Source organism: Equus asinus, chromosome 21 (assembly GCF_041296235.1).
Source record: "Equus asinus isolate D_3611 breed Donkey chromosome 21, EquAss-T2T_v2, whole genome shotgun sequence".
Taxonomy (NCBI): domain Eukaryota; kingdom Metazoa; phylum Chordata; class Mammalia; order Perissodactyla; family Equidae; genus Equus; species Equus asinus.
Window position 1 is genome coordinate 46,285,116 of NC_091810.1, and position 26,649 is coordinate 46,311,764.

The 26,649-nt window shown below is 42.9% G+C and overlaps 1 protein-coding gene across 10 annotated transcripts in view; it reads left to right on the plus strand.

The window, feature by feature from the left end:
- Positions 1 to 26,649, plus strand: part of RFT1 (RFT1 homolog) — a 60,335-nt gene that overhangs the window by 28,731 nt on the left and 4,955 nt on the right. For 6 of the 10 annotated variants that reach the window (XM_070492754.1, XM_070492750.1, XM_070492752.1 and 3 more), the window contains exons 5-11: positions 310 to 411; positions 3,947 to 4,084; positions 10,640 to 10,718; positions 14,090 to 14,140; positions 14,868 to 14,998; positions 16,076 to 16,220; positions 23,183 to 23,288. In XM_070492754.1, coding sequence (XP_070348855.1) covers positions 310 to 411; positions 3,947 to 4,084; positions 10,640 to 10,718; positions 14,090 to 14,140; positions 14,868 to 14,998; positions 16,076 to 16,220; positions 23,183 to 23,288 — 752 coding nt within the window. Of the gene's footprint in view, positions 1 to 309; positions 412 to 3,946; positions 4,085 to 10,639; positions 10,719 to 14,089; positions 14,141 to 14,867; positions 14,999 to 16,075; positions 16,221 to 23,182; positions 23,289 to 25,277; positions 25,488 to 26,649 lie in introns of those variants that run through there. The other 4 variants (XM_070492749.1, XM_044754490.2, XM_070492751.1 and 1 more) reach the window with 3 other exon arrangements.

The window sequence follows — 26,649 nt, forward strand, 5'->3', positions numbered from 1 at the left end:
TAGATTTGTCTAATGATTCTATTTTTAGTTGTATACTAATATTTTTTCTCTTCATCTTTTAAAATATATAATTTGACATGTACAAAAGAATATATGTAACAATTTTGTAAATCTTAAAGCATGATAATATACTGAAGATCCATGAACCTACCGTCCAGCCCAAGTGGAGCATTACCCATACTGAGTCCAGCCATGGGCCCCACCCCACTGCCAGGGTCACCACTCTTCCAGGTTTTCTAGTTGTCATTCCTTTGCGTCTTCAGTCTTTAATAATGTTTGTAAAGTGCACCCTTTACCACATGTTTGCAGGTGATTGCTGAGAGCCTGTCGGTAATCCTCAAGAGTGTCCTGACAGCTCTTCTTGTGCTGTGGTTGCCTCACTGGGGGCTGTACATTTTCTCTTTGGCCCAGGTAAGAGTTACAGCTTTTAACTTTTGTATAATCTGTGTTTCACTATCTGTTTCTTTCTTCTTGTTCCCAGTACTGCATGGTTTACATTTGCAGTATTCATGCATGTGAGGAAGGCTGGAAGCTCTAGAAAGACAGTCTTCACACTGCTTCTCCTCTGGCTGCCATGTCCATCCTGCTGCACGCACTGACACCACTGGTGTCCACAGGGACCTGGTGAGGGCCGCACACTAGGCCTCACTGCCCAATGTAGAAACTCCTTTGGACATTCTGTGGGCAAGCCCTTATCACATTGATCTTTGATTGTCTGACTGCCTTGTAGAGGAGAAAAAAAGGCAGTAAGGGGGTGGGGTGGGAATCAAATTGCATGTGTGTTATTTTTCCTAGATTTCAACCAGTTGTGTTCAGAATAGGAGGAAATCACCAAGCCTATTTTAAACTTAGATTAAAATCTCATAGAATTCAGAGGGTGTGAATCAAGTCATCACAGGTACATTTTCAGTTTTAGTAGTTTTGGTTTCATTTACATCTTATCATTTTCTAATTCTAGTTCATATTTCTACTTCTAATAAAAATATAACTAGACTACAAGTGCTAATTTTAAAAATGAAACCTAAGGTCAGATAATTAGCAGGACATTCTGTACAAAGCAGTTTGTAATTTTTCCTAATGTATAGGAAGATAAGTTAAAATTCTTAGTAATGATTTATGTGAGAATCTTTACCATTTCCTAGGCAAGAACTACAAATATTTTTGTGAAAGACAGAAGAGGTAGATTTAAAATTAATAGAATAAGAATGATGGGGCTGGCCCTGTGGCTGAGTGGTTAAGTTTGTGCGCTTCGCTTCGGTGGCCCAGGTTTTCATCAGTTCAGATCCTGGGCGCAGACATGGTGCCACTCATCAGGCCATGTTGAGGTGGCGTCCCACATGCCACAGCTAGAAGGACCCACAACTAAAATACACAGCTACGTACTGGGGGCATTTGGGGAGAAAAAGCAGAAAAAAACAAAAAAAAAAGATTGGCAACAGTTGTTAGCTCAGATGCCAATTTTTAAAACAAACAAACAAAAAAGAATGAAAATTGCCTCCTAAAAGAATTTGTGAACAGTTACATATTTTGGAGAAGTTATTTACGATTATTTTTGCCACGTTTTGTTAGATCTGAACTATAGTATTCATCATTGTTTTTGATGCAGTTTCCCTAACAGGACAGGAGGGCCGTGGAGACGCCCAGTTATTGGTTGACTCTTCTTGGTAAAGGCACTTGCATTATAACTTTCTGATTGTCATACCTCTCACCCAGGATACATCACATGTCATAGGTCAGCAAGGCCAATTCTGAGTTTATTTGCCTCCTTAGCATAAGACTTCTGAGAGCTCTTCTCTGGTACAGTCTCTGTCAGTGTCTGTGTGAGAGGTCTAAGAGCCAACAGCACCTCCTTTCAGCAGGCAAACCCCAATCAGGGCACGGGGATTCCCCTTTGTTCACCCTGCCTCCAGGCTCCTCCTTAACGGGCTCTTCACCCCATGGCATCATATGTGAAATAAAAGGGTCACTCTAGAATATATAAAATATTCTTAAAACTCAACGACAAGACAAACCACCGAAAAGTGAGTAAAGGGCTTGAATAGACATTTCTCCAAAGAAGATATACAAATAAACGGCCAATTAGCAGATGAAAAGATGCTCAGCATCATTAGTCATTAGGGAAATGTAAATCAAAACCACAATGAGATACTACCTCACACTCATTAAGATGGCTATGATAAAAAAACAGAAAACAACTAGTGTTGGCAAAGATGTGGAGGAATTGGAACCCTCATACATTGCTGCTAGGAATGTAAAATGGTGCAGCCACTGTGGAAGACAGTTTGGCTGTTTATCAGAAAGTTAAATGTAGAGCTGCCATATGAGCCAGCAATTCCACTCCTTGGTATATACCCAAAAGACTTGAAAACAGATGTTCAAACAGCTTGTACATGGATGTTCATAGCAACCCTATTCATGATAGCCAAAAGGTAGAAACAACCTAAATGCCCATCAACTGATGACTACATAAATAAAAGGTAGTATATCTGTACAATAGAATATTATTCAGCCATAAAAATGAAGTACTGATATGTGCTACAACATGATGAACCTTGAAACCATTATATTAAGTGAAAGAAGCCAGACGCAAAAGCCACCTATTGTATGATTTCATTAATATGTAATGTCCAGAATAAGCATGTCCATAGAGAGAGAAAACAGGTTAATGATTGCCAGGGGATGAGGGAATGGAGAATGACTGCTAATGGGTACAGAATTTCCTTTTGGAGTGATGGGCATTTTCTAGAATTAGATAGTGATGGTGGTTGTACAACATTTTGAATGTACTAAAAGCCACTGAATTGTATGCTTTAAAATGGTCAGTATTAAGTTTTGTGAGTTTTTCCTTAATAAAAAAAGGGAGAAGGATCATGTAGTTAGGATACACTGCATGAGGACTGCTCATAGGTTGTTACTGTTTCCTGGGCTCTGGTCAGCAGGAAGACTGAGAGAGGCTGGGAAGGGAGCTGGAAAGGGTACTTGTCACAGAGGATGTTGGCTTCAGGTGGTGTGGCCCCTAGCAGTGCTGCTTGTGTCTTAAAGGGCTTGCGGCCTTAAAGAAGAAGGGTGGTAGACGGAGAACTCTGTCCTCAGGCATGGATGGGGTGGAGAGCAGAGGAGCTTAAAGCGAGGCTCCTCTTTCTCCTTGCCCTGTGCCTTTGCTACAGGGGCAGCTTTGATGTTTCCAGACTGAAAGCAGGGCCTGGAGGTCCCGTTCCTTGAGCTGGTGTGCGCTACTGTTCTCAGTGGGGAAAGAGGGTAGAAGGGAGCTTGTGAAAAAGGGCTCTTTGGATACTCCTCATCAACCTGCAAACAAAACCTCTGGCTGCTGCTCTTGGCCAGAAGCCATCCTTTTGTTCCAGATGGGTGGAGGGAGAGTGGGCCTTCTTATCACCCCATCTTACCTCCCCCATCCTGTAGTAGCTCTTGCCCTGCCCACACATTAGGAACAAAGGAGAGAGCCAGCAGCTCAATTCTGCTTTTTAATCTTAATGTCACAGGTTTCCAGGGCTTATGGAAAATCCCCAGTGCTAGATGATGGCAAGTCCCTGGGTATTAGCACAGCCGGGACACATGGATCCTCATAGTGTGTTGTCTAGGCAGGAGAGCCATTCCTTTGGCCACATGCAAATCTTTTGAGAACATATCTGACATTACTGTGGCAGTTACCCTAGTGGCTGTCTGAAATTAGGTTTTGCTAGTCAGAAGAACTTCTGTTCTCCCAGTCAGGTGAAGTGTTTAGAATGCTTTCCCCAGAGATGCTGCAATGGAGCTGGGCCTTATTGAGAGGTGCTCTTTTCCAGACAGTGAGGCATTGCTTAACAGAAGGTACAGTTATTAAGATAGTCTTTTTCTTGATTGGCCTTTGAGGTCAAATTTATAGGTATATCTTAGTTTTTCCTTTATTAAAACAGTGTAATTTAAACCCATTATTTTCTTTTTTCAGCTTTTCTATACTACAATTCTGGTGCTTTGCTATGTTATTTATTTCACAAAGTTGCTGGGCTCCCCAGAATCACCCAAGCAACAAACTCTTCCTGTCTCCAGAATGACAGATCTGTTACCCAATGTTGTGAGAAATAAGGTAAGTAACACATTTTGTCTCTTATTGTTGATGCTGGTTATCCTTGAGGGAGAGAACTACAATTTTATTGCTGATTGTTATAATAGTAAAGATAATTTGATAGCTCATATTTATTGAATGCTTGCTATGTCCTAAACCAGGGTTTTATTTATTTTTTTTAAAAGATTTTTTTTTTCCCTTTTCTCCCAAAGGCCCCCGTACATAGTTGTCTATTTTTAGTTGTGGATCCTTCTAGTTGTGGCATGTGGGATGCCGCCTCAGCATGGCCTGATGAGTGGTGGGTGCTGTGTCCGCACCCAGGATTCAAACTGGTGAAACCCTGGGCCGCTGAAGCAGAGCACGTGAACTTAACCACTTGGCCACGGGGCTGGCCCCCTAAACCAGGGTTTCTAAATCTTGACACTATTGACATTTGGCGCTGGATAATTCTTTGTTATGGGGACTGTCCTATACATTGTAGAATGTTTAGCAGTATTTTCAGTCTTTATCCACTAGATGCCAATAGCTACCACCCTCCAGTTGTAACAACCAAAACTGTCTCCAGACACTGCCCAATGTCCCCAGGGGGGCAAAATGGCCCCCAGTTGAGAACCACTATGCTAGGCCCTATGCCAAATGCTTTACATGCCTTATTTGGTGCTTAACAACAACCCTGTGAGACTGACATTATTATTTCTATTTTGGGGTTGAGGAACTGAGGCTTAGTGACTACATACCTGCCCAAGGTGAGGGTGAGAGCAAGGACAGGAACCAGGAGTGGCTGGAATCCCAGCAGAGCACAGGCAGTAACCACTGTGCTCCCCTCTCTCTGTTCTGCTATTTCCCTTGGTTTTCTTAGGATTGACCTCTGGCACAGACAGTCCAGAGTGCTGACAGAGCAGGGATGACCCCTGCACAGTTCCTTTATCTAGTGCCAGGCCAGTCTTTCAGGGCTCCACTTTCCCATGTAGACCATTGAGGATCTCGATGCTGATGTGTGGGAGTGAGGCATAATCTTTTTCTGCTCCACTCTTTAACTCTCTGTGCAGTTGACTTTTATTTCTTGCCTCTTGTGGGGTCAGTGCTGCTGTCTGTGGCCAGGAGTTGCACATGTGGTGTTATACCACACTGCCCCTGCCTGGTGTTTTGTGACCTGCTCCATTCTGGGCTGACTCACTCTCCGTGTTTCCTGTAGTTGTTTGCTTGCTGGATGTGGTACACTTAGTTGCGATAAGGCTTTGACTAGACTTCTTATTCCTCTTTTTTGTTTACTTGGAAAAAGTAGTGAAATATTTGGGATTTAAGTCCCAGAAGTTATGGAATGCTGTTATACAACTTTTCAAGAAGAACCAGATATTATATAACAAAGCCAGGTATGTTCTCATTTGTTAGATAAGGGTTCTCCATTCTGATCAACTAGATCTTACCTTTAACCTAAATCAAGATGACAATTTTTGGGTACCATGGTGCCTCATCTGCAGGCTTAGAGGATTAGGACTCGAGATGGCTTGTCTTGCCTAGAGCTTCTGCCACCTGCCTACAGAGCAGGTCTGAGAGTACAGAAAAGTCTCGCTCCCCTGAGTGCTCCCCAGTGCCCATCTGTACCAAGCCTGGCCAGCTTTTCATACTGGGCCAGCCCCTGCACCCCAGCAGTATTTTGGAAAGGAGCATTTGGACCGTTAATACAGGCAAGGAGAGAGAGGGTAATGAAAAGAGTCTGTCAAGTATGTATTTAACCTTATCATGGGCTCAGAACTCCGAGCTTCAGTTTCCCTATCTGTCAAATGGGGATAATAAGAGTGCTGCCTGCTAAGGCAGTTGTGGGAGCTGGAAGAGATGGAGCATGTAAGGTGCTTAACACTGTGGCCTGGTACAAGTGAGTGTCAGTAAGTGACAGCCAATGCCATCACCATCACGCTGCTGCTCTGAGAGTAATAGTAGCACCACTGGAATATGGTCACAGGCAAACACTGATGGCACTGGTGTGAGAGCTCAGTGGTTTAATCTGGGAATCTATCCTGAAAGTACCCGTGCTTGTACTGCCGGGGTAGAAGCCTTGACCACGAGGAGGTTGTGTGTGCCTGTCATACACAGTGGCACTGTTTCTGCTGACAAGCAGTCAGAGTGCGGCCCCATGCTTGGTGCTCTGGAATACAGCATGTAGGATGGTGATTGCTGGGCCTCAGGGAGCTTCCTGTGTGTTTGGGAGGCAGTAGGTACAGATCAGAAGCCTGCAGAACTCCCCCCACACCTCAGGGTCCTCATTTTTAAGGTAAGATTGTTGGCCTACGTGACCTGTGAGGCCCCTCTGAAGTCTTAAGGAGTTCTGTGTGAGTATTTGAACTTTGATGAAGAGCTGTTTCTAGTAACTGCCATTGGCTGCATGCTTACTCTGTGCCCGGTGTTATGCCAGGCACTTTACATGGACTTTTGTCCTGTGAGATAAATACTATTATCTTTGTTTTATAGTTGAGAAAACTGAGGTTCAGAGGAGTAAAGTGATAACCCAAATCACACAGCTGGTTTTCAATTCCCTTCTCTCTAACTTCATCATTTATTTACTTAAAGATTGGGTAGTTCCAGGTAGAACAATTCATTATTCAAGTTTTTTTAAAAAAAAAAAAGAGAAAAGAAATGAGGTGAATCTGAATGCAGTAGATGACTTTACCGTTGGCAACATGCCTAACCTGACTCCAGAGTAGCTTTCTGCACTAGGGGCTCCCTCATGCTAAACTCGTCAAACGGTTACATTCAAAAGCAATTTGACCAAATTGGGAGATTTCTTTCTTACGCTTGTAGACTTCTATCTTCTTTAAAAATACTCATTTAGCCTTAAAATAAATTAGTGATATGTCAAATAATGGCTGCCTTTTATATCTTTTATATTCTTTTATACTTCTGAGTGATTTAATGTGAGAGATCTGCTAATATTTAAGTAAAGCTGAGGAATTTAACACAGGAAGGATAGATTAAGCAGTATGCTGTATTGAGCACTGTACCCAGGTACCCTGAGTGGGGTCCTTGCCCTCTCAACTTGGCATTGTGCTGGGGAGATAAGATGCATACTCAGCTAACTACACTGCAACAGGGTGTGTATGTGTCTAGTGTTAACAAAATAGAAGCACAGAGAAAGGACTGATGAATTCCATCTGGGAGCATTGAGGAAGGCTTCATGAAGGAAGCTGCTTGTGAGTTGGGCCTTGACATGTGGATGGGCAGAGGTGAATGTGCATGTGTGGTGGAAATGTGCATTTGTGGCTGTTGCGATGAAAGACGTTTGCTCAGGGCCTATATTGTGCCCATCACTGTGTTGGAATTGGGATTCCGGAGATGACTGGGGTACTTAGTTTGGCTAGACAGTTGCAGAGGGGAGAAGAAGCAAAAGGTGGAAGGAGGTTATAGCCTGCTGGGCTAGGGCCAGGTATTGGTGGCCTCAGTGCCGTGGAGTGTGGGCTAGATTCAGACGCAATGGGGCCTAATGAAAGGTGTTTGAACAGTGCCGTGATCTACTTGCCTGTGTTGAGGAGCTTACCATCTGTTATAGATTTATTGAGTGTCTCATTTTCTCTCATTCAATCCTCATACCAGCTCCAAGATGCAGGACTTCTTATCCCATTTTGCAGATGAGAAAACTGAGGCTTAACAAAGTTAAGTATCTTGTCCATGGCCTTTGCACTAATAAGTCTGGAGCTGAGGTTTAAGCCCCAGTCTCTGAGCCTGACTCCAAAGCCTGAACCCTACCATGAGAAGGATGGGCTAGAGAAAAGGTTGGAAGTGAAAAAACTCACGAGGAGGCCATGGCAATTGTCCAGATGAGAAGTGATGAGGACATTGGGAGGGTGGGTATAAATGGGAGCATGGACATAGTCTGGGCAGAGTTGATAGCCCTGGAGCATGAGGGAGAGGAAGGAGTGCTATGTGGGATGTGGAGGTGATAGAGAGCAGGGGACAGGACCACGGCTGCTGACTCCCTGTTGATTCTTGTCATTATGGTAAGGATGCGGCTGGAAGGAAGAGTCAGAAGTTTGGCAAGTGGAAGAGTTGCTTAGGTTAGAGCACTGTGAGCCCCTGAGTTCTGATTCCAGACTTTCCTGGAAGTACTGCCTATCAGCTTTCACCATCCATGACTCAATTTCTCCATCAGTGCAGCAAAGCAGTGGAATGGCTTGTTGGTCAGTGGATTCTGGAGAAACTCACAGCTGTGTAGACCAGCTCTGCAGTACCAGCCTAGCTCTCATGAAATAGGCTTCTTTTGACTGTCCCACATGACAAATCCATTCTGAACAGAATAGTAAAAGCCCAAAGAATGCACTGCTTTTCTATCACTTAGCAGATACCTCTGAGAAGAAACCCAATCTCTTACCAGACTTCCTGCCTCTGTGTCCTTAATGAGCATTTTGGAGATAGTAAGCAGTGTGACCATTCGTTCTGAACCATGGGTCCACCATTTAAATTGAAGGCATTAGGAGAAAGGAATGCTCAAGTATGAGCTTTTAGATCAGATACACTGTCATGAATTCATTTTCCTTAAGAACTTTTTTTTAAAAGAGCTCAGTCATCTTCCGAAACTCATTCACAACCTACCAGCAAGTAGGTTCACAAATCTTGTGTGCCAGCAGTGACTGTTCATTTCCTCTGAAAAGAGCACAGGTACTGCTGTGCAAACCCCCAAAGGAAACCTGGCATGGGGCCGGGGGCGGGGAAGGCATTGGAGTGAGAGAGAGAAGGGGCCTTGCCCACGGAACCCCTGAAGCTGATTATGGGCAGGATCAGTGTCCGAGGACGACATGGTCCACAGTGCCCCCTAGTGGTGTTGGTGGTCTGGCGCTCTTTGTTCTGGGGAAAGTGATGCCCACTTTCCTTCTCACCAGGGAAGATTTACTCTTGGACTAGAGCTACCCCCCCCACGCCCCCACCCCCCCAGCATCATTTGGGAGGATTCAGGCCTGTCCTCCCGAAATGTGGAAGAAAGGCTCTGAAACCAAGGAGTGAGGAGATCTGAGGATTGGAAATGACCCTTGCTTTCAGGGGATTCTCTAGACTTGCCCTGTCCTGAATGGTAGCCACCAGCCACATTTGGAATTGAGATGAGCTATAAGCGCAAAATACACACTGGATTTCAAAAGACTTAGTATGAAAAAAATAATGTGAAATGCCTCTAATATTTTTTTACATTTTGAAATAGTATTTTGAGTTAAATCAAATATATTTTTAAAATTAATTTTCCCTGTTTCTTTTTACTGTTCACTATGGCTGCTAGAAAATTACAGTTATATATGTGGCCTTCATTTTCTTTCTACTGGATAGCATTGCTCTTTGGGCCAAGAGCAGGGGCCCATGTGACTGAGACAGTTTCCAGGCCTGCCCTTGGGCCAACCTCCGTAGCTAAAGCTGACCTTCTGGAGAGGTGGAGTGGGCTTGGCCTTTGTGATCCACTCCTTCCCTCCCAACGAGCCCCCTGAAATCCCACCTTTTTGAAAGTCATCACTTTGAGTTCTAACTACTTTTGAAAATGTAGGTACCCTGAGATTAAGAACCTAACACCTAGACTGAACATTCTGGGATCCCAGGATGCCTTCTTTTTTTTGAGGAAGATTAGCCCTGAGCTAACTACTGCCAGTCCTCCTCTTTTTGCTGAGGAAGCCTGGCCCTGAGCTAACATCCATGCCTATCCTCTATTTTATATGTGGGATGCCTACCACAGCATGGCGTGCCAAGTGGTGCCATGTCCGCACCCGGGATCTGAACCAGCAAACCCCAGGCCCCCGGGAAGTAGAACATGCGAACTTAACCGCTGCACCACCGGGCCAGCCCCGCAGGATGCCTTCATGATAGAGGGGCCCCAGAGGGAACTGGGGGGGGCAGAAAAAAAGATATGTCCGACTCGCTTCCCCCCACTCCTCCATTTTGTAGTCAGCTCTCTGACTTTGAGCCCACCTGTCTCTTTCAGCTTGACCTCTGCCCTCCCTAAGCGTTTGCTTCTTTCTTACTCTCCTTGTCCTTAGGAAATGGGCAGTTTGGAGCCCCCCTGGGAGTTTTGGAAGAGCCATGTCAGAAATTTTGTTTTGTTTTTTCCTTTCTTCTGTTATACCAATTCTGAGTGGTTTAGCTGACCCAGGAAGCTTGGCTTTCTTTTGAAATATACAAGCAAAGCTCATATACATTGTGCAAAGGGACACAGGGTGGCTAAATAGAGCATTAAGATGTGGAGTCTATGGAGCAGAATTTGTTCTGCTGCTTGGCATGCTTCAGACGTTTCTTAAGGAGAGAACTGACTGTGAGCTGTGTGTGTTGGATGTGGTCAGCTTACTGTCTGGGTTTAGGGGTCTCAGTGATAAATCATGGGCAGGCCCCTCACAGGGAGGCTCTTCCACCCAGAGACTTTGTCTGCATGTCTAGGAATGTAAGTTCTTTGCCACTATTTGTTGGATGCCATCTGTGTGCCTAGCATTAGATGAAAAATTATTGGAGACTATCCAAGTTGGGATTTAGGGGCCAAAATGAGTTTGCCTCTCAAGTAGCATTATTGTACTCTAAGACCTGGCAGTTTCTGTTTTGTTTTGTTTTCTCTTCTAGGCTTTTGTAAATTGGAAAGAGGCTAAATTGACTTGGAGTTTTTTCAAACAGTCTTTCTTGAAACAGATTTTGACTGAAGGTAAGTAAAAGGTCACTCTGCGCTGTCAGGAAACCATATGTAAACGAGGGGATTCCATGGAACTGCTGATTACCTAGATCCCGACCTCCCAGTCTAGAGCCCCCTGGGCAGAGGAACCTCAGAAATGGGAGCTTTTTAAACAAGGAGAGGGAAACAAACGTTTATTTAGTTTGATATTTTACTTAAGTTGTCTAATTTAAATCTCTCCACAGCCTTGTAAGAAAGACATTGTCCCTATTTATTATGGATTAGGAAACTGAGGGTCAGTGAGGTTATATAACTTCTGCAGAGTTCTGCAGGAATGAGGAGCAACTTAATTTGAATCCAAGTCTAACTCCAAAACCACATGTTCTATCATTTAAATAATGTATTATAAAGGTATTATATCAGTTACAGACAATTCGGAAAATAGAGGAAACTATCCATAATCTCATTATCCTAACTTTTTATACACTTTCTTCTTCTTTTGAACTTTTTTAAGAACCAGGTTTTCATCATTTTATTTTCTTGAACAACAAGATTGACCTGTGTGATAGTTTGGTCAGCCTTCTACTTTGTAAGGCTTTCCAGTTTAACAGTGACAGAGCTTCCAATGTGGAGGACCAGCAAAGAGCTGAAAGTATATCTGCTTTTTCTGTGTATGTGTATTGGTTTATTTATACTCAGCTTTAGTTTAAAGAATGAGATTTGAGGCAGCTATAAGCTGCTGAAGGTAGTGGTTTCTCTCTATATATAAATGTCATGTGTCTATACATCTGTATATCTGTTACTGAACATATTTTTAAATCTTTTCAAAAATTATCTTTTAATTATAAAAATAACCCCATTACAGAAATTTTGGAAAGTAGAAAAAAAGTCCCTATAATTCCAGCATTCTAATATAACCATCATCATTATTATCTTATTTTCCTTTTTCCCCTCTCTCTTTATTTTTTATTAATTATGCTCCCAAAGGGCAGTAAATCCCCCTAAGCCTCACATTCCCGTCTGAGAGTTAAGGCCTAGGATGAGGAGGCGTGCGAGGACTCTCTGAGCTTTGAGAGTGCAGGCTTCTCCCCTGAGCCTATGACACCGCCATTGCAAAAGTGAAACTGTTCACAGGACTTCTGGGGCAAGTAAGGGTCAGAAGCCTTCGGAGAGCTGAGTGAAGGTACCTTAACTGTAAGTTTCATGAGAGCTCGGAGTGTGCTTTTCACCACTGTCTCCCCAGCACCCTGCTGGGCCTGCACATGATAGGTGTTCAACAGGTATTTGATGATAAAGGAAGGTAACTGTAGTGAAATTGTGAATTGTGGTAGTTCACATTATTGTTAGAATAGGAAAATAAAGGGAAAGAGTTTCGGAAAGAGTGGGTGCAAATAGGCACTTTTTTCCCCTCAGAGTTTTAAGAGCACCTTAAATGAGTTGAGGTTGTCTGGATTGCAGTGGCTAGACGTGTGTTTGCGGCAGCAGGTGTAAGTTAGCCATGTGGTCAAGCCTCCGAGCCAGGCCTGACTCTGATGCTGATGGCTTGCTCACTCATGGTTGGACTGCTCTGGCCTAACTGGCAGAGGGCTGTTAGGAACGTCTCAGGGCCTCCATCTCCATGGCTGTGAAACAACAAAGTTGCTTTACAAGGACCCCCCCAGATTCTTTTTATCTAAAAACTACAGCTCCAAAAAAGTTGAAATCATTCACTGTAGTAGCAAAAATGTATATGCTGTTATTTTCTGCCCCCACATTTCCTGAACACTGTGTGCCAGGTGCTGAGAATACACAGATGAATGAGCAACAGGCCATGGCCTCAAGGAGCTTGTTCCCTTACCAGAGACACAGACGTTTGTGTGGTTAATTCTGATACAAGGCTGCGAGGGCTGGGCTTGGAAATGTTAGCTCATTTGCCAGGTGGCTCATTTCCTGGAGCTCTGCTAGGAAACCAGGGAGATGACTGAGATGTGGTTCCTGCCCTCAGGGGGCTTACAGAATGTGGGAAGGAGAGGCCTATTGTGCAGAAGAGCCACGCTAGGTGGTAAGAATGCCAAGAGCCAAGGCTGGGAGCACAACTCACCCAGCATGACTCAGAGCAGCTGGAAGGACAAAAACCTGGTGGAATGTAGCAGAGACTGATGTGTGAGGTGGGGGTAAAGTTCGTGAAGGAAAGCCAAAAAGATAGCTTGGGGTCAATTTATAAGAGGCCTCAAATGCAGAATTAAGGAGCCTGGACTTTTTGCAAACACTAAAGGTCTGAAAGCAGGGCTTGACTTAAGATCTGTTTTTGAAAAAACTAGAGCTGTTAGCAGTTAGGATGGATAAGAGTAGTGCAGAAATGCAGATGGAGCTAGTGCAGTCCTGTGGGCAGGTGCCTGGAAGGATCTGCAGAAGTTCTTGCCGCAGATGCAGTGGCTGGGAGATTGTAGGGAGGCAAGGACTGAAGAGACTTGAGAGAAGATCGTCACTGCTTCTAGTCTCTTCACATTGCTTTCCTTTTTGAGCAAGTTGCTAGGAGGTGAGAATTTGCCCTTTCAGGCCGTGGGCACTTTTCATGCTCCATGTCCATAGTGGTCAATGCTTTCCACTCATAAGATAATAAGAAAATTCTTGGAAGCTGGGGGTGGGAGAGTGGGGCTCTGGACTGATGTCTTCACCTTGAAGGCAATCAGACTGTCTTGGATTTGAATCACGAACTTGAGCTCTGCAGCCTTAACAGCCTCCATGGAGCTTTCTCCACTGGGCGAGGAAACTTTTGATGAGTCTGTGCACATAATCATGGACCTTTCATTTCACAGAATTTACATTCACATTATCTGACCTCGCTTAAAACTTGGAACAAGCATTTTCATTATTAACATTTTAGTTATCTCCTCATACTTTTTTCTTAAATTTATTAGATTAGGTTTTATTTATTTATTTATTTATTTATTTCCTTTTTCTCCCCAAAGCCTCCCAGTACATAGTTGTATATTCTTTGTTGTGGGTCCTTCTAGGTGTGGTATGTGGGACACTGCCTCAGCGTGGTTTGATGAGCAGTGCCATGTGCGCGCCCAGGATTCAAACCAACGAAACACTGGGCCACCTGCAGCGGAGCGCGCGAACTTAACCACTCGGCCACAGGGCCAGCCCCATAGATTGGTTTTATTGATTTTGTTTTGTTTTGTTTTTAACTGATTTGGAGATTTGCTGTCAATAAATCCCCTAGCACTTTCTAGATTGTTTGTATTTTGAGATTATTTGAAATTAACCTTAGGACAGGGAACATATATTTAACTAATTATCTAGTTTTCCTCTTTTGGGGAGTATTTGCCAGCTAGAAAAGTTGATAGATGATAAGAGAAAAGGAAACAAGAAAACGACGTGCATTTGAAATGCTAATTATTTTTCTTTTCTATTTGTAGGCGAGCGATATGTGATGACATTCTTGAATGTGTTAAATTTTGGCGATCAGGGTAAGATGAAATTCTGTAGTGTTTTAATTAAAGGTGAATACTGTTAGTAGCTATTTTCTAATATTTTTCTCTGCAGTTTGATACGTTTAATGAAAACTGAACCTGAAGATTATAAAAAATGAAGATTGTAAAAAAACAAATCCCGAAGATTGAAAATTGTATGTCTCTGTAAATATGTAGTGTCCTAACTATCCCCTCTCATGTGACTTGGGTAGCATGTTCTCTGTTGAGATCTCTGTCCTGACCCTGTTTTCTGCAGAGCTCTGGTGCTCATTGTAGGGGTTGGGAGGTACTAAGAGAGGAGAAAATGGAGCTCTCCTTCACAGTCACAAAGATTTGCCCCATATTTGTGTGGCTAGATAGGTCTCAATATTGTTTTCATATTTATTTTTTAATATAATCTCAAAGTAGTGGAAATAAAAATAGAAAAAAATCAACTTGTCATTAATGACTTTTATAAAAAAGTGCTGGTGATGGAAATGACTATCAATGTCAGTATCCTAGTTGTGACATTGTATTAAAGTTTTGCAAGATGTTACTATTTGGGGAAACTGGGCAAAGGGTACATGGATCTCTCTATTATTTCTTACAACTACACATGAATCTATAATTATCTCAAAAAGTTTAATTTAAAAATAATTAAATGAGAAAAAACATTTTAATAGTGCTGTGAAAATTCAAATAGAAAAACCAGGAGGATTGGTGTTTCTTCCTTTTTGTTTTGTAGGTATATATGATATAGTGAATAATCTTGGCTCCCTTGTGGCCAGATTAATTTTCCAGCCGATAGAGGAGAGTTTTTATATCTTCTTTGCTAAGGTGCTGGAGAGAGGAAAGGATGCCACACTTCAGAAGCAGGTAGTCTTGGTTCTTATGTCACCACCTCTCAAGTGAATTCTCTCTCTAATGGTAAGACAGAAATGTGGAGCAGTATGTTTCCATTCTGTTTGATTTGAAATTTTCCTCTAGATTTTATTCTTTTATCACATTCTGAATGATGGCAGGACCCTGAGCTCACTTCTTTTACAGCCTTCTCCCTTTCCTCCTGGCTGGCCCTTCCTTGTCACCCCTTTGTCCCTCTTTGTGGCCATCTTCTTGACCCAGCCCTCTCAGAACGCTCTACAGCTGTCTCCCATGGTCTAGTCTTAGGTATAAGAATGAGATTGCCTCCTCCATCCTCAGATTCTCAAGAACCTAAGGAGCCAGAGGATGCAGAGACTGGGCAAGGCTAATCTAGGGCATGGGGAAGAAAGGATGTGATCATTTGGTTTAAGCTTGTTAAGGACTGTAAAGTGCCCAGAGCTACATTCTGACTGTGAGAATCTACATACTCTTGTTAGTAAAACAGAAAAAGAGATTTTAATCCAGAAGTATCTGGTTGTAAAAGCTTAACTTTTTCTAAAACCATTGAAAATGTCTGACTCTCTTAGAATTAAAAGCAAGGTAAGTCATCCTCTTACAAGTCTTAGAAGATAGGTGCAAAATATAGTTTATATACAATATTTCAAAATGAGTTAATCTGGTTCTCAGTCTGATTTGGAATACTTTCCTAAGCCTACATTCACAGGAACATCAGGATTTGGAGACGTTTGTCAGAAGCAGCACACTGATGAAGCTGGTTAGCAGTGTAAAACTTGCTGTCCATTTAAGAGTGAATATCAGAGGGGAAAGTGAGTGTTTCCTAAGCAACATTTGAAATAATTTATCTAAAATAAGTTAAAAACTAAACCTCCTCCTCACTACCTAAGGAGGTACACATTGTCTTTTTTCCTTCATTTGCCGATTGACATAGAAACAAACATAGGCTACAGAAAAGCAGTGATGGCGTCACCAGTTGAAAGAGTGATCTGGAAAATAGCAAAGGAGAAGGCCAGATGTGAAGTTTTTCTTTAGCTCATGATTCATCCAACTTCCTTCCCTCTTCCCTGGCCCCAGGAGGATGTTGCTGTGGCTGCCGTGGTTTTGGAGTCCCTCCTCAAGCTGGCCCTGCTGGCTGGCCTGACCATCACTGTTTTTGGCTTTGCCTATTCGCAGCTGGCTTTGGATATCTACGGAGGGGCCATGCTTAGCTCAGGATCAGGTATGAGCAACAGTTTTGCCAGATTTGCTCTAATTTCCAAACAGAAATAGAAGAGTCTTGTGAAATTCAAGAACTTGTGCACATATAGTTGATATCCATGTCAGTGTAGGGAAAATCGTCGGTGGCTGGGGCTGTGGGACTGTTCCCCTCACACAAGGTCAGACCACAGCTCAGGGTGCGGTCAGGGCCTTTGGCACCGGGTCACTCAGTTCCCCAGCCTCACTTGGAGGAGCTACGATTCCTTGGCTTTCCTCTCAGGCTCAAGTGTATTTTGCCAAGTGCTTCCTCGGACTCCATTGGGTGAAGGAGGAAGCGGAGAGCAGGCTCTAGTGAGTCTGCACTTGGTACGAAATACATCTGAAGATGGTAAATGTCACATCAATCTCGTGGGCTGATGCATGAAAGCCTCTGAAGGATAACCCAGAGCCATTTGCAGAGAATAAAATTGATCTCGGCAAATAAAATGGTATGTTTAATCCAGTGACTCTTGTTTTGAAGGAGAAAAGTATTGAAGGCATTGTAACTGTAAAACACCTGGTGCTCAGGCCACTGAGTGTCTCACAGCACTTGCTCGGCCCTGGGGACTCGACCACTTTCAAAATCCCTGGGGCCATAGGCTGGCAATCCATTTGCAATGTTTCATCTTGGGTTTGGCAAAGATGTTTTTAATTCCTCAAGTCACTAGACAGAAACTTTGAAGTCTTCTTTCTTCTGCTCCATCTCAATGTAAAATTGGAGACTTTGTCAAATGCCATTTCACAAATTCATGATAATGTTTTAGTCTCCACTATAATGGGTCCCAAACGTTTCGTGTTAGGGGAAGAAGGGTCAAGTTTCTATACTAGAGCAAAGGTCATTAAATTTGGAAAAACACCTGCTATGAAACCAATGAAGTGGTTTGCAGCTCCCCGGGCATGTACCTTGAGAAGAAGAACATTTCCATCAGGCAACTGCAGGGAGATCTCATTGGAAGCCATTAGTAAGTGAGTGTGCAGAGACTGGGACTCAGCTGTTTCACAGAAACAGAAACCTTTCACAGAAACCTTCTGAAAGGTAAGCACCAAGGCAGGCAATCACAGGACACTGCCAGGAGGAGAAGGCTGTCTCATTAATGTCATGCTCACCTGGTGGCATAATCAATCACAGACGATATATAAATGAGATGCTGGTGCCAGTTTTGAGCATTGATAATAGACTTATCAATTAAAGGGTCAGTGCTAGTTGATTTCTAAGATAATAAATTCTGTCTCTAATGGTTTACATCAGAGTCAGTCATAATTTTAGACTCAAAAAGGTACTCTCCCAGTCTCATCTTTAGACTAAGTAGAGTCTTGAGAATGGTCTGGTTTCTCAGTCTCTGAAAAGAATATGTGGTTTGGTGTGCCACTGCAGGATCTTTAGGACCATTGTCGTCTCTTGCCTGGCCCAGGGCTCCATCAGCATCACTGCCCCAACAGGGTCTTCTAGCATTTTTCTCCTCATTGTAGCTGCCTCTCATTCTGACCAAACTTGCAGCTCTCTGTCAAACCCATAGGGGCCTCTAGTAGGGTCAGTCCATCTCCCCAGGGTGCCTGCTGGCTTTCCTTCCCTTGTCTCTGTGCTGCCCCTCATCTCCTTGCACTTCTCCTGACTGTACCCGAATGCCTTTTCTACACCAGAAAATACTAACACTGCTGCTCTCCCCTCCCCAGCAACAGTCTTTTTTGTTCACTTAAATACCTCACAAAACTTGCTTTCCTCCAGAAAGTCTTCCTGAATTAATCAGAAAAGAAGGGCAACTTTCCATGGCTGAGCCCAACCACCCTAGTTTTGAAAGTAGAACTTGCAATGCTGCTGTCCTCAGTTGCCCCAGTTGCATATTGGTCTTTGTCCTTACCCGGGAAGGGGACTTGCCAGTGACCTGAATTGGCTTCTTACACCCTCTAGCTTCTGTGCTACCATCTCCAAATGTGGGACTCAGACACAGCATGGACAGGCTTCCGTGGGAGGCACTGTGGTTTTGCTTTGTATTATTTATGATCAGCACTGTGTGTAATTAGGGGCTTTGTAAGTACTCTAGAGACTTTTCTCAGGAATCTTTCTCATACCTAGCTTTTCCACCCTTTAGAAAAACACACATTGGTGTTCTTCCCTGAGATTCTCACATTTATGTCTTAGGTGCTTCTCTCTTCTTTTACTTTTTAAAATCTGTTTTTTCCCTCTATCCTGTTGTATTAGTTTCCTAGGGCTGCAATAACAATATACAACAAATTGGATGGCTTAAAACAATAAAAATGGATTGTCTCACGGTTCTGGAGGTCCGAAGTCTGAAATCAAGGTGTCAGCAGGGCCATGCTCTCTGATGGCTCTAGAGGAGGACCCTTCCTTGCCTCTTCTAGCTTCTGGTGTTTGCTGACAATCCTTGGCTTGTAGATACATTACTCCAGTCACATGGCTGTCTTCTCCTTGTGTGTCTTCACATCGTTTTCCCTCTATGAGTGTCCCTGTGCCCAAATTTCCCCTTTTTGTAAGGACACCACCATAATGGGTTAGCGCCCACCCTAATGACCTCAATTTCACTTGATTTTCTCTATAAAGACCATATTTCCAAATAAGATCGTTTCTAAGGTACTAAGTGTTAGGACACCAACATACTTTTTTGGGGTATATAATTCAACCCATAACACCCCTCAGTTCAATCCATAGTTTGAGGTTCCATCCATGAATTCCCCAATTTTAGCCTTTTTCCCTAAAATTGACTCAGAGCCTTTCCACTTGAATCAGTTTCATGCAAGAGTTTGTGTTCTCCGTGTTGCAAAGCAGCTCACTATCCACCTTCACTAGGCCCACACATGCTATTAGCTTTCCATTACCAAGTGAGAAGTGCAGGTTATGAGAGGAACCCCGTTCCTTTCTCTCAGAGAGAGGAAGGTAGAGAGATGCAGCAGGCACAGTAGGCATAGCCTCGAGCCATCCCAGGGCAGCATCTGCTCCCTACCACCTTGTCTGGAGTCGTCCCTCAGCTGCGGTGGGGGCCAGGCTACTTTCTGCAGTGGCTTGAGGAATGAAGTGCAGCGTGGCTTGATACAATGTGGAGCCCAGGAGAGAGCCATGGAAAACAGTTTTTGTTGGGCATCACGTCTGCCCTATTAATATTCCTTTGGTAATTTTTGACTGCCATACAACTGTGTAGGGTCTCCATGGCACAAGGATCTTTCATATTAAACAGCTTTCGTAAACCATGAATAAGTTCCAGATTATGAGACTCTGAAACTTCAGTCGCCCCGTTTTCTTTTAGTCGTTAAGTTTTTTCTTTATTGAGGTCTAATTTACATAAAGTAAAATGCTATACTCTTTTAAGACCATAGTTTGGTGAGTTTTGACAAATATATACACCCACGTAACCAACATCCACATTAAGACACAGAACATTTCCATTACCCCAGGAAGTTCTCTCAGGGCCCTTTCCAGTCCACTGCCCCCTCTACCTCAGAGGCAACCCCTGATCTGATTTCTATCACCATAGATTAGTATTACTTTTAAAAAGAATTTCATGTAGATGAAATCATATAGCATGGACACTTTTGTCTTTGGCTTCTTTCCCTCAATATAAGGTTTTTGAGATTCATGCATGTTTTTACATGGATCAGTCATTTTTTCCTCTTTGATTGCTGAGAAGTATTTCTTTGTATGGATGGCCCGCAGTTTATCCTTTCTCTTGATGGTTTGTTTTGGCTATTATGAATAAAACTGCTATGGGCATTTTTGTACAAGTGTTTTTGTGAACATGTGTGCTTATTTCTGTTGGATGTGTACTTAGGCATGAAATTGCTGGGTCATAAGCTAGGTATATGTTTGTTTTATTAGAAATTGCTTGGCTGCTTCTTGATAATGGCCCTCTGAGAAGAGGGGATCAGTCCTATTCGTAAGGCTCCTAATCTTTTGTTGGCAGATTTGTCCAAAGTTTTTTAGTTAGCTGTAGAAACACATCACTTTGTTTTAGGAGAAAAGAACATTGTAGGCTTTGGCTCTTCCTGAAGATTTGTGGGTGCTCTATCTCCGTGGCTTCCTGCTGCTCTTGAGCCCCGGGCTTCTCTCCAAGGTCTTTTCTTCAGGACCTCTCAACTGAGGTTCTCTTTTTTTTTTTTTTTTTTTATTGAGTTATTGATAGGTTACAATCTTGTGAAATTTCAGTTGTACATTAATGTTTGTCAGTCATGTTGTAGGTGCACCACTTCACCCTTTGTGCCCACCCCCCACCCTACCTCTCCCCTGGCATCCACTAAACTGTTCTTAGTCCATAATTTTAAATTCCTCATATGAGTGGAGTCATACACAGATTATCCTTCTCTCGCTGGCTTATTTCACTCAACATAATTCTCTCAAGGTCCATCCATGTTATTGCAAATGGAATGATTTTGTTCTGTTTTGCAGCTGAGTAGTATTCCATTGTATATATGTACCACATCTTCTTTATCCATTTGTCTGTTGCTGGACACTTAGGTTGCTTCCACGTCTTGGCTATTGTAAACAGTGCTGCAACAAACATTGGGGTGCATAGGACTTTTGGGATTGCTGACTTGAAGCTCTTTGGATAAATACCCAGTAGTGGGATGACTGGATCGCATGGTAGTTCTATTTTTAATTTTTTGAGGAATCTCCATACTGTTTTCCATAGTGGCTGCACCAGTTTGCATTCCCACCAGCAGTGTGTGAGGGTTCCTTTTTCTCCGCAACCTCTCCAACATTTGTTGCTATTAGTTTTAGATATTTTTGTCATTCTAACGGGTGTAAGGTGATATCTTAGTGTAGTTTTGATTTGCATTTCCCTGATGATCAGTGATGATGAGCATCTTTTCATGTGCCTATTGGCCATCAGTATATCTTCTTTGGAGAAATGTCTGTTCATGTCTCCAGCCCATTTTTTGATTGGGTTGTTTGATGTTTTGTTGTTGAGTTGTGAGAGTTCTTTATATATTATGGATATTAAGCCCTTGTCAGATATATGACTTGCAAATATTTTTTCCCAGTTAGTGGGTTGTTTTTTTGTTTCAATCCTGTTTTCATTTGCCTTGAAGAAGCTCTTTAATCTGATGAAGTCCCATTTGTTTATTCTTTCTATTGTTTCCCTTCTCTGAGAAGGCATGGTGTCCGAAAAGATCCTTTTAATACTGATATCAAAGAGTGAACTGCCTACGTTTTCTTCTAGAAGCCTTATGGTTTCAGGTCTCACCTTTAGGTCTTTGATCCATTTTGAGTTTATTTTGGCAAATGGTGAAAAAGAATGGTCAATTTTCCTTCTTTTACATGTGGCTTTCCAGTTTTCCCAGCACCATTTGTTGAAAAGACTTTCTTTTCTCCATTGTATGCCCTCAGCTCCTTTGTCAAAGATAAGCTGTCCATAGATGTGTGGTTTTATTTCTGGGCTTTCAATTCTTTTTTTTTTTTAAAGATTTTATTTTTTTCCTTTTTCTCCCCAAAGCCCCCCAGTACATAGTTGTATATTCCTCGTTGCAGGTCCTTCTAGTTGTGGCATGTGGGACGCTGCCTCAGCGTGGTTTGATGAGCAGTGCCATGTCCGCACCCAGGATTCGAACCAATGAAACACTGGGCCACCTGCAGCAGAGCGTGCGAACTTAACCACTCGGCCACGGGGCCAGCCCCTGGGCTTTCAATTCTGTTCCATTGATCTGTGCATCTGTTTTTGTACCAGTACCATGCTGTTTTGATTACTGTAGCTTTGTAGTATGTTTTGAAGTCAGGGATTGTGATGCCTCCCGTTTTGTTCTTTTTTTTCAGGATTGCTTTAGAAATTCGGGGTCTTTTGTTGCCCCATATGAATTTTAGGATTCTTTCTTCTAATTCTATAAAGAATGTCATTGGGATTCTGATTGGGATGGCGTTGAATCTATAGATTACTTTAGGTAGAACAGACATTTTAACTATGTTTATTCTTCCAATCCACGTACATGAAATGTCTTTCCATCTCCTTATGTCATCATCCAATTATCTCAGAAAGGCCTTGTAATTTTCATTATATAGGTCCTTCACTTCCTTAGTTAAATTTACCCCAAGGTATTTTATTCTTTTTGTGGTGATTGTGAATAGTATTGTATTCTTGAGTTCTTTTTCTGTTGGTTCATTACTGGAGTATAGAAATGCTACTGATTTATGCAAATTGATTTTATACCCTGCAACTTTGCTGTAGTTGTTGATTACTTCTAACAGTTTTCCAATGGATTCTTTGGGGTTTTCTATATATAAGATCATGTCATCTGCAAACAGCGAGAGTTTCACTTCTTCCCTCCCTATTTGGATTCCTTTTATTCCTTTTTCTTGCCTGATTGCTCTGGCCAGGACCTCCAGTACTATGTAAAAAAAGGGTGGTGATAGAGGGCATCCTTGTCTCATTCCTGTTTTCAGGGGGATGGCGTTCAGTTTTTGCCCATTGAGAATGATGTTGGCTATGGGTTTGTCATATATGGCCTTTATTATGTTGAGGTAGTTTCCTTCTATGCCCATTTTGTTCAGAGTTTTTATCATAAGTGGCTGTTGGATCTTGTCAAATGCCTTCTCTGCATCTATTGAATTGATCATGTGGTTTTTATTCCTCAACTGAGGTTCTCTTATTATGCAGGGCCACCAGTGTCCTTGAGTGCTCAAACTAGTGGGCCTCTTCATTCTGATTTAAAAAGCGAGAAGATTTACTTGCTGGTCAGATAATCGTTGTTAAGCAAGAGATTGGTACATTTATTCATAACTGTCCTTTTGTTTTTAGCTGTTTATTTTAGTCAGTGCTGTGGAGTGCTGGGAGAGTCCTTCCAGGTACTTAAGACCATAGGCTCAAGCATGCATCTGCCCATTGACGATACTGGCTGGGCTCATGACCCAGTTCTGGCATTCTCTGCCATCCAGTTCAACTGAGGGTGCATGTGGGCCTCCTCCTTGGGCTCTGGGATCACAGTGGGTTGTTTTCCTTATAGGTCCTATTTTGCTGCGCTCCTATTGTCTCTACGTCCTCCTGCTTGCCATCAATGGAGTGACCGAGTGTTTCACATTTGCTGCCATGAGCAAAGAGGAGGTTGACAGGTAGGTAACCTTAAAGACACACTTTTAATCATGGCCTTCAACCAAAATGAAGTGGCTTGCCAATCTTTCTTTTCGTTCTCAACATGCATTTACGGAAGGCTGTTTTAGAGGTAGCCCCGAGACCACTAGTGTGGGGTTTTCCCTAGGCCATCCTTGCACAGGCACCATTCAGTTAGTCCTTCCTGAGGTAGGGCTGTGGGGGCAGCAGCTGCTCTTTGCCTCCCTTTGTGGACGAAGGCATCTGGGCTCTGAAGGGTTATGTCAGTACAGGTTTGCGGAGGCAGGCACAAGACAAGCTCCACTCCTCTACCTCCTTGCCCAGTGCTCCAGTGGGTTATTCAGGGGAGGAAGACATTTCTTCTACCCACTCTGGGTCCTTGCTGGACAACAAGTTAAATTTGCATGAGACAGAATAACAGAAGAAAATTAAAGTTTTATAACGTGTACATGGGAGAGACCCAGGAAAACTGAGCAATTCACCTAAATGGTGGAAGCTCTCACCTTAAATACCATCCTCAGCTAAAGACAAAGGAGGATGTTGGGGGTAGCGTGAGTCAGTTACAGAAGGTTACCAGACAAGCACAGTAAACAAGAGTAAGGTTATTATGCAGATTTAAGTCCTTGCCTTCTGCCTTGATAAGAGTTTCTAGAGATAAGGTCACCCCCCTTCTTCCTGGGACAGAGAGGGAGACACCTTTACAGATGGAGATTTCCCTTACAAATGTAAACGTCTCTTACAAAGGGTAAGGAAATTCTACTTTTCAGAGTTTCTCTCATGTCTGCAGTTTTGAAAAGTAGCCAGCCCAAAATAATTCTCATGGCAAATAGACATAACTTGGGATGGCCAATTCCAATCCCGTACAGTTACCAAGGAGCTTCTTCAAGATGCAGAGTCCTACCCCTGAGAATCTGATTCAAGGATCATTGAGAATCTCAGGGATCTGTGACACCTCTCCTCAGAGAAAGGCCTAAGTGCACATACACGTTTTGCCACATTTTTTTCCCTTCCATTGACCCCAGATCAAGACCTCTGTCCTGGAACCTCAAGCACTGGTTCTTAACACTTGTTATGAGTCAAAATCCGCCACAGAGCTTGTTAGAAATGCAGATTCCTGCCCACCCTACTTCCACCACTCTCTCTCCTCCCACACCTGCAGGATCAGCAGGCCTCCGAGCATGTGTATGTTTTTTGAATCGTCAGTGATTCTGACGTGACTCCTGGCTCAGAGCCTCTGGCCCACACCCATCCAGGGTCATTAATTCTTGTGTCCCGAATGCCAAAAGTAGCAAGACAGTATCTTAAGATGTCACTACAGGATGAGGTTGAGGACAAGGATAAAACTGATAGGGGAGAAGAAGAGAGAGGAAACAGGAGAAGAGAGTAGAGGGGTGAGTGTAGGTAATAGGGCAAGTAGCCCTCATTATCCCTTTGCCCCTTGAGGCCTGGGTCCCTTGGGGGGTTTCTGCTGCTCTGTAATGCCTTGAGTGCTGTTGAAAGCCCTGAGAGGCCCGGTGTGGGGGTGGGATGGGGAAGGGGCAGCTCAAAGAGTTGGGGAACTCTTCCTCCCATTTCAGAGCTGCCTCTATCTGCTTCCCATTTGGGGCTGTCGCAAAAAGCAGCTTGGTGACTGTTTGCTACCGTAGTTGAGGATTAGAGTCTGGAGCAGCCATCCCAGCCCAGACCAGATTCACCTTGGAAGTACTGGCCCCCTCCAAGACCAACAACTAGAATTTTAGGGGCTTGGGCCAGGGAATCTGTTTTATTATGCAGCTTCAGGAGATTTCTGATGATAGCTAGGGCCTTAGGAACCACTGGCCCAGACCAGCTTTATCAGTAAAAACTGCATTAGCACTGTGACCCATACATATTTAGGTGGACATGACTGAAACGAAGCTTTCACACAGCAGTAAGTACCCTAGTTATGCACAGGACACACTGATGGTTTTTATTCCATTCTATTTCATTTCTTTTTTCTTTTTTTTTTTGAGGAAGATTAGCCCTGAGCTAACTACTGCCAATCCTGCTCTTTTTGCTGAGGAAGACTGGCCCTGAGCTAACATCCATGCCCATCTTCCTCTACTTTATATGTGGGATGCCTACCACAGCATGGCTTTTGCCAAGCAGTGCCATGTCCACACCCGGGATCCCAACCAGCGGACCCCCAGCCGCCAAGAAGCGGAACGTGTGAACTCAATTGCTGCGCCACCAGGCCGGCCCTCTATTTCACTTCTTCAACTACCGTGTCATGACCAACTAAATTGACTTCCCAGCCCTACTTTTGGGTCACAACCGTAGTTTTCAAATAGTGGTCTAGACATGGTTTTTACCTCAGATAGTTAAATTTATAGCTATAAAACTTCTTTGAGTCCATCCCTTGATTTTTTTCATTTATGAAAAGGTCTATTTAACTTTAACTTTGAAAATACAGTTTTTATTTGAAAGGTGCTTCTAACATTTTTAAATATAATTTAAAACATACTAAATATATAAAAAATATAATTTAAAACATACTAAATATATAAAAAATATAATTTAAAACATACACTGAGGCATAGTGGAAGAGAGCTCCAGACTAGGAATCTGTCTCTCTGAAGAGAATTCTATTACAATAATTCCAGCATTAGTGTTGAGGGGGAGAGTTGACACTAAACTTGCTTAAAATGTTTAAAAAAATCTCTTACGGCCAAATCATGAGGGAATGTAGACAGTGGCTGGCTGCTTTCTTTCCTCTTATGTTGTATTGAACCAAAGGAAACAAGTTTTTAAGTTAGTTACAATGGGATTTTGACAGTCCATAAATATCTGGAAAATTATTTTCATGGTATTAGTTAACAGAGAAAAGACAGAGCCAGAGCACCTTCTAATGCAGTTCCCCCTGAAGTAACTCACTTCCCATAAGAGTAAAATGTGACATTAAGCATGGTCTTCAGACACGTGGTAAATATAGTAGCCCCAGTTCTGCCTGGGCCCCTGGCCCCAAGCCCCGGCCCTGCTCTGAGCATGTGGAGCACCTGGGCTCATCACAGAGCCTGGCATTTTTGTCATCTCTATAAATTTAAGCAGACATAAAACTTTAGTAAGAGCTTTTATGGTAGAATTGGGCCGCTTAGTTCAATGTTATGATCGATTTACGTTGGACATCCCAGATTCTGAATTGAAAAAAATAATTGATAAAATCATGGGTTTTTACTTAACCAACTTCAGGTTAATCAGTGTTTTTCCAAATAAAAGTGGGGCATTTGGTTGCATGTGAAATATTAGAACATCCTTTGAAGTGCAAGTTGCTTTTTTTTTTAATAACCTCATAGTATAGAGAGAATATGATGGATGGTTTTTGGGTTTCTGTGTGTGTGTGTGTGA